This window comes from Oncorhynchus masou, chromosome 4 (assembly GCF_036934945.1).
Source record: "Oncorhynchus masou masou isolate Uvic2021 chromosome 4, UVic_Omas_1.1, whole genome shotgun sequence".
NCBI lineage: Eukaryota > Metazoa > Chordata > Actinopteri > Salmoniformes > Salmonidae > Oncorhynchus > Oncorhynchus masou.
The window spans coordinates 15,078,474-15,092,091 of record NC_088215.1 but is presented as its reverse complement, the minus strand read 5'-3'; the positions used below and the strand labels follow the sequence as shown (position 1 = coordinate 15,092,091).

At 42.2% G+C, this 13,618-nt stretch overlaps 1 protein-coding gene and 1 pseudogene across 2 annotated transcripts; one reads left to right on the top strand and one right to left on the bottom strand.

Annotated features, from left to right (window-relative positions):
• The first annotated feature begins 2,044 nt into the window (after nucleotides 1-2,044).
• On the top strand, nucleotides 2,045-4,978 carry LOC135520799 (uncharacterized; annotated as a pseudogene).
• Nucleotides 4,979-6,263: 1,285 nt separating this feature from the next.
• On the bottom strand, nucleotides 6,264-9,333 carry LOC135524362 (inositol 1,4,5-trisphosphate receptor-interacting protein-like). 2 transcript variants are annotated; one of them, XM_064951839.1, is made up of 3 exons: nucleotides 9,177-9,333; nucleotides 8,909-8,959; nucleotides 6,264-8,760 (listed from the first exon to the last, which is right to left on the bottom strand). In XM_064951839.1, exon 3 carries the CDS (start codon nucleotides 8,744-8,746, stop codon nucleotides 6,419-6,421), a length of 2,328 nt encoding a protein of 775 aa, XP_064807911.1. In that variant the 5' UTR covers nucleotides 8,747-8,760; nucleotides 8,909-8,959; nucleotides 9,177-9,333; the 3' UTR covers nucleotides 6,264-6,418. The 2 variants fall into 2 exon arrangements, with proteins under 2 accessions (XP_064807911.1, XP_064807903.1); XM_064951831.1 differs by lacking the exon at nucleotides 8,909-8,959.
• Nucleotides 9,334-13,618: the final 4,285 nt, after the last annotated feature.

The window sequence follows — 13,618 nt, the reverse complement described above, 5'->3', positions numbered from 1 at the left end:
AAAGAAGCGTCCTCTCACTGTCAACTGCGTTTATTTTCAGCAAACTTAATAAATATTTGTATGAACATAACAATATTCAACAACTGAGACATAAACCGAACAAGTTCCACATACATGTGACTAACATTAATGGAATAATGTGTCCTTGAACAAAGGGAGGGTAAAAATCTAAAGTAACAGTCAGTATCTGGTGTGGCCACCAGCTACATTAAGTACTGCAGCGCATCTCCTCCACATGGACTGCACCAGATTTGCCAGTTCTTGCTGTGAGATGTTACCCCACTCTTCCACCAAGGCACCTGCAAGTTCCCAGACATTTCTGGGGGGAATGGCCCTAGCCATGACACCACCCTACTCCACTATTTAAATATATTTAGTCCTACCTCAGGCCAACAACCTGAAAGGATGGGACACCACCACTTAACACACCCTGTAACTCTTCAGATGTCAAGTCTCGCACACCCAAATACTTATCTGTAGCTGCCACAACAACCAAATGTTTCTGCGACTTACGTTCCATCCCTGCAGAACAGTTGATAACCATTGCTATAAATGATAAAGATCCAATCTTACTAAAACATATATCACTTGTTGGCCTATCCCTCTGTACTGGTACAGATCTACTACTCTCAGCACTCCTCTCAGGATCCCTCCCTCTTGACCCATCTTCCTCTACTTTCTTCACTAGCTCAGCATATGACAACTTCTGCATTACTCTAACCCTGGAAACCTCAACCTGCCTCTCACGAGACATTTCTGATCCCCAGCCTCATGGGCACCCCTACAATTAACACATACATTTGAAGTCGGAGGTTTACATACAACTTAGCCAAATACATTTAAACTCAGTTTCTCACAATTGCTGACATTTAATCCTTGTAAAAAAAAGGTCAGTTAGGATCACCACTTTTAAGAATGTGAAATGTCAAAATAATAGTAGAGAGAATGATTTATTTCAGTGTTTATTTAATTCATCACATTCCCAGTGGGTCAGAAGTTTACATACACTCAATTAGAATTTGATAGCATTGCCTTTAAATTGTTTAATTTGGGTCAAATGTTTCGGGTAGCCTTCCAGGAGCTTCCCACAATACCTTGGTTTTGAAGGTCGGGCTTGAAATTCATCCACAGGTACACCTCCTATTGACTCAAATTATGTCAATTAGCCAATCAGAAGCTTCTAAAGCCATGACATCATTTTCTGGAATTTTCCAAGTTGTTTAAAGGCACAGTCAATTTAGTGTATGTAAACTTCTGACCCACTGGAATTGTGATACAGTGAGTTTTGAAATAACTTTAAACAATTGTTGGTAAACAATTGTAATACCAACATTTCTCCAAGAGTCCATCATCATTTGTAAAGCCCTAGTTATTTTGTTGCTTTGTTATTTTGTTGCTTTGACAAATTAATTTCGGAAGATTATTATTAATTTAATGTGATTTAATATGCATCTGTCCCTCATTTTAAGGTCAACTCTGAACTGAGCTCTCGTTTCAATGTAGTGAAACAATTTATTTTAAAATATTTATTTCAGAAGATACATTTAACAACTTATAGTCAAACTATAGTATAAAAGCAGGTGGGGTGGTTCTACTCTTTTGGCCCATTTTGTGGTGGAAACGTCAGTGGGTCAAACATAATGTCAACCCTGTCACCCATAGATAGACAGGCTAGAAAGGTTTCAACAATAAAAGCTTTTATTGTGAATCTTACTTTCAATTGCCCCTCCCTGTTGAACATAATAAACGTCCATTCCCGTCACAAGGCGATTTATATCTGCTTTAAAATGAGATTATGATCATATAACCTTTGAAAAACTGGGCTCTGGTGACTGCTGATTGGTTGATTCTGCTACTGATTAAAGTCATCACCAAGTGTTGCCATTACTTGGGTGCTGTAGCTAGTATATAAAACACACAAGCAAATGGTGGTTCTCATACACCTTGCCACTGTTTTGGATTATTTGAGAGAGATTTGGTGGTGAAGGACAAGGTGGTGAAATTGGTGCTTTTGCTCCTGAGTTACTCCTCTGTGTATGGTTTGTCAGGTAAGGGCTTCCCTTTAGCTGTTGATGATGGGAATGACACTGAAGTTCTGTGGGATGAGACGGAGCGATTGAGGTTTGATGACGACTCTGAACCCAAGGTCAAATCTCGTTCCCAAATCGTGGCCACTCCCATGTCGGAGCATTCTCGTAAGCCAGACTATCTGAAGCTACCAGAATACATCCCTATTCGTGATTCTGAGGACCAAGTGAATGTCTTCAAGCCTGAAGGGAAGTTCAAGCCGCTGCCCCTCTCAGTCAAGCACATCCTGCTGCCCACCGCCTCTCTGCCCACCACTCCTCCAGTTCACTCTAAGAAGGTTGAGGTCCTGTGCCACCTCGACAGGATTTATGTGAGAATCAGAAAGGATGCCTTCACCAACCCCGACGCCTGCAAGTACCTCAAACTTCAGTGTCTGACTGTCTGAGTGTCTGACTACACTAATGGCCATTTATTTTGCAGGATCCACCACTCTTACAAGTTTGGCTTTCATCCTCGTTTGTCGGGGAAAGTCTTCAAGGTCCTTAAATCCACGGTTGGCGTCACCCTCACATCTTATGATGGTGAGTTGACTTGACAGATGTCACCAACTCAGAATACACTTGCAGTATTGTTAAAAAAACCTTAACTCTATTCTTTCTCTTCAGAATCATGGAACAAGCTAGCTGGAAATACAACCTATATCATTGGACAACCAATGTACTTTGAGGCCAAAGTTCCCACTATTTCTTTGCATCGGCGGGTGTATATTAACAACTGTTACGTGACTGCTAGCCCCAACTCCACTCTCAAATACACTGTGGTCGACAACTATGGGTAAAACCTCTTTGTAATAGAACTACAATTTCTTGTTCCTGGTGGCTAATTTCTTGTTAATTGGCTAGATTCCACAGCTGGGCAGTTTACACAGGCAGTCTAATTCTATTTTGTCCACTAATTGGTTGAGACCAATCACTTGTCTTTTTCAGAACCAATCTGATTGGTCAAATTGAAGTTTGCAGTGTGAGTACAGAGCTTAGCATGTCTCCCAAATTTCAGTTTGGGGGAAAATTGAGAATTTTCATGAGTCTGGTAATTGGGTAAGGGAAGAGGATTGGAAGGAAAGGTTTTAAAGACATGGTGGCAGAGGATGTTTTGAATTTGACTCTAGCAATAACAAGGAAAGGGATATGTTGAGGAAGACTGTCAAGTTGAAAGTGGGCCAGTTTGAGTTATGGAGGTGAAATTGAAGGGGTAAAGGTTTGTGAGGAGCATGAGCCTTGCGTTGAGGGCATGGTTATGATAAAGATGCATTTTGGTCCAGAGGGACTTCTTTAAATATATATTTTTTTAAAGAGGATGGAACCAGGTCTTTGGCTGATCCATGGGTGGGAAAGAGGGTGTGCTTTTGAGTAGGTGAAGTGGACTTGTGACTGTTTCTTTAGATCAGAGGAAGCAGGCGCTCTCTATAGTCTTTGCGCAACATTTGGGGTAGTGTGTGTGTTCTGGGGGTAGTGTGTGTTCTGGGGGTAGTGTGTGTTCTGGGGGTAGTGTGTGTTCTGGGGGTAGTGTTAAGTGTAGAGGTGGCACAATGGAAGTTGCCGATTCCTGTGAAGTTTGGTGCGACGCAGACCCGGTGGCGACACGGTGTGTCACTGTCAGTCCTTTTGAGTTGAGTCAGTCTTTAACTGACAAGATCATGTTAGGATGTATCACTTATCCTGTTGGCGCTTTTGTGGCGAATCCACTGCCATTTCAGCTGCAACATTTATGGTCATGTCAGTGTGTAGGAGGGAGATTCCAAGATATGGAAGTGTGGAAGGGCAAGGGATAGAGGGTGGTTTCGTTTTGTTGGATAGTGGTCAACTGTAGGGTGCACGTTGCTGGGGCTCAAGTGTTCGGTGGCTAGTCAGAGTAGTGCTGAGGGAGTGAAGTAGAGAATGGGTCAAGGGTGAGCAAATCTGAGTATTCCTGTGAATGTGCTGTCGGACAGCACAGAGGGATAGGCCATTGAGTTGCATGTGCTTCAGTAAGGTGGCGGGGACACGTGTTACATGGTAGTGTCCTGTCCTCTCAGCCCGTTGGCCTGGGGAAGGCTCAGATGAGGTTAAAATAGGGTAATATTCAGTGTTTTTGGTTCCCATTTTGTATCGCAGTGTAATGGACCTATAATTCAGTTGGGGGTGGTAACGCAATATATTGGATGCCAACGGCTGTTAAAGCTCAACCAAGCGAAATCAGAACTGCCTGCCTGTGTAACACAGCCCTAGTGTATTTTGTAACTCAGTCCCTGGTTTACAAGGTGAGAATAAGAACCAGCGGGTGAACCATGTCCCAAATTGAAGGGATTAGATTTAAGTACGTGATCTTCTCTTCACTAGATGCATGGTGGATGGCAAGAATACTGTCCAGTCAAAGTTCCTGTCACACACAACCAACAATGCTTTGAGGTTCACTGTCTGAGCTTTCATCTTCCAGGGCCTGGACAATCAGGTCTGACTCATGTGTGAATCTCTAAACAACTTATCATGATGGTTTGCTTCTTTAATACTATAGTCCTGCAGTAATGCACCTTAAAGAGAACATACTTTTATTTTCTTCCAGAAACTCCACTTGCACTGTGAAATAACTACGGCAACTGTCACTCCAACGCCAAGTTCCAAGTCCTGCAACTATGACACAAAGACTAAAAAGTAGGTTCACCTGTGATTGACTTGCGTTCTGAGGGACTCCTTGCTATGAGGGTTAACTAATATTTGCTGTGATTGTCCTAGGTGGGTGGAACTGTGTGGTGATGCTGCAGTTTGCTCATGCTGTGCCGGTTCTTGTCCTTCTCCTTCTCTACAACCCTCCGGTGAGCATAGGCCTGGTTCATGACCAGTAATGTCTTGGCTCATTGTCACCAAACCTTTCATCTGAGCACATTAGGGAATGGGAAGCCATTTTTGAGGACTTAACCCAGGCATTCATACCACCATTGTATATTTTACTTTATGGTTTGTTTAATCTGAATGCAATACTGATCTGATAACGCTCTCATAGCTCACGCACAAACTGTGACCAGTCATTTTATGTCTATGGCCCATGACGAACATGCTAAAATAAAACGTGGAGCAGGGAAGCCTTCAACAACGGGGCTACTGAAGGTACTCAGTCCCTCTGCTTAATTCTTAAGAATGTTTCATGTTAATATAAGAACATTTCTGAAAGTAATAGCGTTTTCCTTCATGGTTTCATGTGCTGTTGGGAGGGTTTGATGAGCAGTGGACAATTATTTTGATAAAATAAACTTTAAACTATCATGTGTATTGAGTTCATTCAAAATGTGTGCAGAGGTCCAGGCAGAACTGGGTTCAAATTTACTTTCAGACATTTGGTGATTTATTTGAAGTTGTTGAATATTGGAATGCATTTGGAAATTATTGGTATGTAATTTTAAAATCCCCAAATGTATAAATCCAACATGTAAACTTGATTTCATGAGCTGAAATTAAAGAACCCAGAAATGTTCCATACGTACAAAGCTTAGTTCAAGTGTTCACATTTGTTGAAATCCATGTTTGAGCATTTATCCTTTGCTAAGATACTCTATCACCCTGGCAGGTGTGGCAAATCAAGAAGCTGATTAAATGGCATGATCATCACACAGGTGGACCTTGTGATGGGAACAAAACCACTCATAAATATGCAGTTGTCACACGACCACAATGTCTAAATTGTGTCCAGAGCGTTTGCCAGAATTTTGTTAATTTCACTACCATAAACTACCGCACATTTTATAACACTGGGCATTGTCTAACTGGCCTCACAACTGCAGACCATGAGTAACTATACCAGCCCGGGACCTTAACATCCAGCTTCTTCATCTGTAGGGTCATTGGAGACCAGCCACTCAGACAGCTGATAACTGGAGTACTTCTGTGTAATGAAGCCCTCTTGTGGGGGAAACTCATTGTTATTGGCTTAGCCTGGCTCTGCCTAGCACCCAAGTTGGTGGGTGTGGGATGGCCCACCATGGCTGTGCTCCTACCCAGTCCTGTGAAATATGTAGCTTGGGGCCTAATGTATTTAATTTACTGATTTATGATCTAACTATTGTGTTCAGTGTATATACTACCACGCAGTTGACCCCAGGTCTGTTAGGTATTTGGAAATATTTTTACTTTTTCAATTGGGCTCTAGGAAATTACTTCAATGTAGTTTTGGCCCACGTTTAAACATTTCTAAAGTATTTCAGGTAACTTTCAAATAAGCATTTATTTGGGTCTGGGTGGTGGGGTAGAACTTTTCAGTTGCATTTTAATAACATGAAGTCACTCAAGTATGTTTCCTTATGTCATTGTAGATTTGGCATCTCTGTACAATTAATTGTCCAGTAAAAACCTTAAATTGTTCAAAACTCTATACCAGTTGAAGTTTTGTCCAGACCATTGCATTCTTTTGGCTTTGGCAAATACTCCTGTATCAGCATGGCTGAGTTCCTGAGCATCTCTTGCAAGTGCTTTACAGTCTTGGTGTAGCTGCCATTTTGTACCTCAAGAGGGCGGAAGAGGTTTACAGGCTCTGCATCACTAAATACAGCAGGGAGTCCAATCTCACTTGGAACCAGAGGTTTTCCAATAAAGCTGTGAAGCAACTTCCTGCCCTGAAGGCTATTTTCCAGGAAGCTCAATGCATCACGTAACCTGCTACCCAAGTGTTCAGGGTACCAGTCAGAAGGCTCTTTGCTCAAAAGCAAGTGAATTAACACTGTTTTGAAGTGATGATCTGTCAGGATACTTCTGCCTGTGAGGCCCGTTTGCTTTTTGTGAAGGAATGCTACAATTCCAAGGCAGTGAATGTGGCAGGAGTTTTCAGGCAGGTGATTGGTCAGATACTTCAGGAAGTGGTCTTCGTAAGTGGTCAACGAGAGGCTCCAGTATATGTCCAATGAGTTGTTCCTAGGTGGGGTGGAAGGAGAAATGGTGAAATAAGCTTCAGTGTCTTTGAGTTTCACCACGGGAGCCATATCGAAGGTTATCACCTTCCCTGATCTGAATCGAACCATCAGAGATCCTGGGGCGTCCATATTGCGAAATGTCAGCTCAAATTCGTATTTGTGGGATATCTGTCCCCAAGCTTTTCTAATCGTGGTCTGGAACCATTTGGTAACATGGATTTTGGACAGGTAAGGGGTGTGTTTTGAGCAAAGAGCATTATCCAATACATCAGTGACTTTCACCACTTTGACTTTCTCATTGTCACAACACAGCAGGCATAGCATATCATCATCTCCTATGGCAGCTGTGCGACATGGGCAGCCATTTTGGTTCACACCACCATCCACCATTTTGACTCTACCACAGCCCTCCATTTCTGGTGGCATATCATCAATAGCCTGGTTACACCAGAGTTGAAACTGGAAACTGTATGGCTCTAACGGGGCAATGGGGACTATGATGTCACACACAAGGGAACTGATCCTGCTCTCTACCACAAAGTCTTCAATCACCATGCCAACCTCCACATCACTCATGCTCCTCATGGCTTCTAAAAGGTCATTAGCAAAACCCTCCACAAACTCAGTCACCCTCCAGCTCTCATTGGGTGAGACTTTGACACATTTGTCGTAAAAACGGTTGAGTGTATCACGGTCCGGTAGCGGAACGTCAGCCGAGAGGTTTTTCACGACAGAGATGTCTTCCATATCCTCCTGAATGATCTCTCCTGGATGGGGCTTCTTCTGTGAATGTCTTCTGAAGAATTTAATGGAGAAATGAACAAAAGAGATGAGGGAGTATGTGTTCCATAGGTACCAGGTGTAGTCGCTCTCAGAGTCTATGATATTAGTGACATGCTCCTGCTGCTGGTCATCCTTTGATGGTTCGCTGAGAATCGGTGTCTCTTCCTGGTTTGTGTTATATTGTTCTGTGAGATGTTGCTGGTCGTCTGACTTTCTGAGGCTGGGTGGTACTTTTACTTCCTGATGTGTGTTAGACGGCTGGTCTGTGAGATGCTCTTGCTGGTTCCCCTCTGATGATGTACTGAAGATAGGTGGCACCTCATGTTCTGCTTCCTGGTCTGTTTTAGATTGCTGCTGGTCGACCTGAGACTCTTCCTGACGCTCTGGTGATGTCTGTTGGTCACTATTGCAACTACCAGTCTGGACCTCTTGTGGCCACTGTTGATTGACATTCGCCATGTCCTTGTCCAAGTGGTACAGCTTCTTGTCATTGTGAAATGCCTCTGTGTCCGAAGCATGCTGCTCTTGGTTGTTTCCTTGTGAAAGCGTTAATGATAGCCTGAGGTCAATGGTAGACTGTTCCTTGTCCTCTGGTGAGAGGTTTTGCTCTGTCTTAGGTACATCTTGGTGTACTTGTGAAAGCTTATGGTCAATGTGAGATCCGTCTTTCTCTTCATCTTTCTCTTTGTTCTCTTGAGAATGTTTCTGTTCGATGAGAGTCTCTTCCAAGCCCTTTTGATAATGGTTCTGGTCAATTTGATTGACTTGTTGTACTTCAAGTTGTAAGGGTTTTCGGTCGATGGGCCCTTCCTCTTGGGTTACCAGTGGTGACACTTCCTGTTCTAGCTTTGCCCTCTCCCTCAGCAACCAATCTTCACGCTCCTGCATGCCCATTATGTGATCATCCTGCTCCTGAACCTGTCCTGTTCTGTCCTCTCTGGGGATGGGATACAGTAGACTAACTGCCAGCACAAACACCCGAAGAATGGTATCTTGCATCCTTAACGTTGTTTCTGTGGAGTAGAATAAGACGTGAAAAAAGTGGTTTCTATTCTATGATATCCATGTTGATATATATCTATTTTCCCATCCTTCTCATTCAAAACGCATGTGAAGTCCAATATGAGATTTTAACACACAGTATGATAAATTATACCAAACCTTTGATGGGTGCATCAGTGTGTACAATGAAATCAAAGATGCAGGTGGGTTCTGTGAAATTCCGATTTAGCAGAAATCAATATCCAGATGTATCATATCAGTTGAAAAACGACAATGTTAAGCATAAAGAACAGTGAGTGGATGAGAGACCGAGATGGGGACTTCCTTGTTGGCTCGAAAGCATCTAACTTTTGATAAATTCCTTCAGTATGCATACAAAACAGCATTATTTCTTAATCAAAATAAAAGTTGCAATAATAACACTTACCTGACTGGAATAAGTAGTCTAGTTGTACATTTAGTTGTACTCGGCAATGGTCGTTATGGACGTACTGTAGAGGAGGAAATGAAAAAGAGATCCTTGCACAGCAACACTGCTATCTCTTCCTATTTTAGATGCAGTTGTAGGTTGACTTATTTCCTGAGTGAGTACCCTGCCCATGTGCTGTGGCTGTGCGACACTTTCCTCTGCAATACACAGAGCAAACCGGATAGCGCACACTTCCTGTACTGTTCAGATAAGAATCAGGGTCATCAGACACAACACAGCGGAGACAAATATAGAGGTACTGTACATACAGTCGCTTGTGAAGGGATTCACATTTTGCAATCTACACAACCTACTCCACATTTTCAAATTGAATTACAGAACATTTTCCAAATCATTATATATATATATATATAATGATATATACAAATTTAACACCCCAAGCTTTTGGCAGCCATTACAGCTGTGAATTGTTTTGAATAAGATTCTACCAACTTTAAACAACTCCTAGGGCAGTGTTTCCCAAACTAGGGGTATACGTTTGGATTTTTGCACTAGCGCTACACAGCTGCTTCAAATAATCAACGCTTGATGATAAATTGATTATTTGAATCAGCTGTGTAATGCTAAGACAAAACCCAAAATGTGCACCCCTTGGGGTCCCCAGGACCGAGTTTGGGAAAAGCTGTCTTAGGGCAACATTTATCCATTGTTTTTGTTGCTCCAGCTCAGTAAATTGCTCCAGCTCAGTAAATTGAGTTGTAATTCATTGATGGACAGCAATATTCATACCTTGTCTCTGAAATGTAAGTCAGGACTGAGGCTGGAACACTCAACACCTCTTGGAAAGCTCAACACCTCTTGGAAAGCTATTCTGGTGTGTCTTTTGCATAGAAAATTGTGTAATTTCCCCACTGAAAAATACAACTATATCCCAGGGTTTTCAGAAGACTGAGGTGTGTATTCCTCTAACTTTTTACCTGGGTTTTGCTCCTTTCATATTTCTTTTGATCCTGACAAACTCCCCAGCCCCTGCCGGTGGCAAGCATACACATAACATGATGCCACCACAAAAATTGAAAATATAATGGCACACAGAGGCAGATCTGACTCGTTATCTCAATGTCAATGACATCAGCATGCTTTTATATTCTACTGTCAACACTATTTTTATATACATATATTATCCGTTGACAGCAAAGTATTTTAATATGCACAAAAGGGGAGATATCTAAATAAATAATGAGTTTGCTTTTAAATGCAGTACTCCCTCCCAAAATGTGGAAAATGTTTTATAATTGTTCTTTCACTTTGGAAATAGATTGTGGAGTAGATTGTGTACATTGGTAGGAAAAAAATCCTACGTAATATAATTTTTACAGTAAAATCTGAAGACTTTGACTTGGCATTCACTGTAAGGTAGAATGGTTCAACTTGTCACAGGTGTGGCAAAAAAGTATTTAGTCAGCCACCAATTGTGCAAGTTCTCCCACTTAAAAAGATGAGAGGCCTGTAATTTTCATCATAGGTACACTTCATCTATGACAGACAAAATGAGAAAAAAAATCCAGAAAATCACATTGTAGGATTTTTAATGAATTTATTTGCAAATTATGGTGGAAAATAAGTATTTGGTCACCTACAAACAAGCAAGATTTCTGGCTCTCACAGACCTGTAACTTCTTCTTTAAGAGGCTCCTCTGTCCTCCACTCATTACCTGTATTAATGGCACCTATTTGAACTTGTTATCAGTATAAAAGACACCTGTCCACAACCTCAAACAGTCACACTCCAAATTCTACTATGGCCAAGACCAAAGAGCTGTCAAAGGACACCAGAAACAAAATTGTAGACCTGCACCAGGCTGGGAAGACTGAATCTGCAATAGGTAAGCAGCTTGGTTTGAAGAAATCAACTGTGGGAGCAATTATTAGGAAATGGAAGACATACAAGACCACTGATAATCTCCCTCGATCTGGGGCTCCACGCAAGATCTCACCCCGTGGGGTCAAAATGATCACAAGAAGGGTGAGCAAAAATCCCAGAACCACACAGGGGGGACCTAGTGAATGACCTGCAGAGAGCTGGGACCAAAGTAACAAAGCCTACCATCAGCAAGGGCATTGAAGATGAAACGTGGCTGGGTCTTTCAGCATGACAATGATCCCAAACACACCGCCCGGGCAACGAAGGAGTGGCTTCGTAAGAAGCATTTCAAGGTCCTGGAGTGGCCTAGCCAGTCTCCAGATCTCAACCCCATAGAACATCTTTGGAGGGAGTTGAAAGTCCGTGTTGCCCAGCAACAGCCCCAAAACATCACTACTCGAGAGGAGATCTGCATGGAGGAATGGGCCAAAATACCAGCAACAGTGTGTGAAAACCTTGTGAAGACTTACAGAAAACGTTTGACCTCTGTCATTGCCAACAAAGGGAATATAACAAAGTATTGAGATACACTTTTGTTATTGACCAAATACTTATTTTCCACCATAAGTTGCAAATAAATTCACCCCCCCCCCCCCCATTGCCCCTTTGTCTAACAAGCTGCCATGCCAGGTCAGCCAACAAGGGCACATTCTATCATTTCATTTAACCATATTTACTGTTTGTTTATGCATTTCTGTAAATTACTTAGTTAGTAATAAATGATTTAAGACAATTGATGTTTGGATGACTCCTAGTGAAGACTGGGTTTGTGCAGATAACCAACAATTTGCGACGTTTGGAATGAGACTAACGTGAGGTAAAGTAAATAATTCATTAATTCGAAGACTAATTGATCAGATAAAATATCTGAAAAGTTATTTTAGGAAATTATAACTTTAATCTGAATATTTTTCCTTGGTGCCCCGATTTCATAGTTAATTAGTTACTTGATTAATCAGTTGATCGCATAGTAACTAATTACAGAGAATCTTTGATAAAAACAAAGTCTTCAGTTTAATGATAGTAAAGACACGACAAATGATTGATCCTGTAATTGGCGCTGGAGAGGATGGCTGCCGTTTTATGGGTTCTTAACCAACCATGCTATTTTTTTTGTCTCGCATTTTTCTTAACTTATTTTGTACATAATGTTCCTGCTACCGTCTCTTCTGACCGAAAAGAGCTTCTGGAAATCAGAACAGCGATTACTCACCTTGAACTGGGTGAAGAATTTCTCTTTAATGAGTCGGACAAGAGAGATTTACTCCAGACACGCAAACAGGCCCTCGTCCCCATCATTCGCACGAGGAAGAGGTGGCAAAGATATTGCAGAAATAGTTAGAGGTGCCTTGTGAGGATCCGCCGACGAGTGGGTAATCTGCCCTTGCCATCTGTATTACTGGAAAATAAATTGGATGAGCTAAAAGCACGTACATCCTACCAACCGGACATTAATAACAGTGATATCTTGTCTTTCACCGAGTCGTGGCTGAACTACGACATGCATAGAAGAGTATTTCATATGATAAGCTGTACACCACACTATCTACCTAGAGAGTTTTCATCTGTATTTTTCATAGCTGTCAAAATACCACTACAGACCGATGCTGGCACTAAGACGAAACAGGAAACCACTCACCCAGAAGTGGCACTCCTAGTGGCTGGGGACTTTAATGCAGGAAAACTTAAATTTGTTTTACCTAATTTCTATCAACATGTTAAATGTGCAACCAGAGGGAAAATAACTGTAGACCACCTTTACTCCACACACAGAGAAACGTACAAAGCTCTCCCTCGCCCCCCATTTGACAAATCTGACCATAATTCTAAATTAAAGCAGGAAGCACCAGTGACTGTCAAAAAGAAAAGGTGGTCAGATGAAGCAGATGCTAAGCTACAGGATTGTTTTGTTAGCACAGACTGGAATATGTTCCGGGATTCTCCCTATGGCATTGAGGAGTACACCACATCAGTCACTAGCTTCATCAATAAGTGCCTCGATGACGTCGTCCCCACAGTGACCGTACAAACATACATCGCTTCTGGTTGGGGTATTACAGGCAACAGCCACACTGAGCTAAAGAGTAGAGCTGCCACTTTCAAGGAGCGGGACTCTAATCTGGAAATGTATAAGAAATCCTGCTATGTCCTCCGATGAACCATCAAACAGGCAAAGCGTCAACACAGGACTAAGATCGAATCATACTACACCGGCTCTGACGCTCATCGGATGTGGCAGGGCCTGCAAACTATCACAGACTACAAAGGGAAGCACAGCCGAGAGCTGCCCAGTGACATGAGCTTACCAGATGAGCTATGCTCACTTCAAGGCATGAGAGCACCAGCTATTCCGAACAACTGTGTGATCACACTCTCCGCAGCCGATGTGAGTAAGACCTTTAAACATGGCAACATTCACAAAGCCGCAGGGCCAGACGGATTACCAGGACGTGTACTCCGAGCATGCGCTGATCAACTGGCAAGTGTCTTCACTGACATTTTCAACCTCTCCCTG

What these genes read in the sequence shown, in the direction of transcription:
- LOC135524362 (XM_064951839.1), bottom strand. Translation starts at nt 8,746, where the DNA reads ATGCAAGATACCATTCTTCGGGTGTTTGTGCTGGCAGTTAGTCTACTG.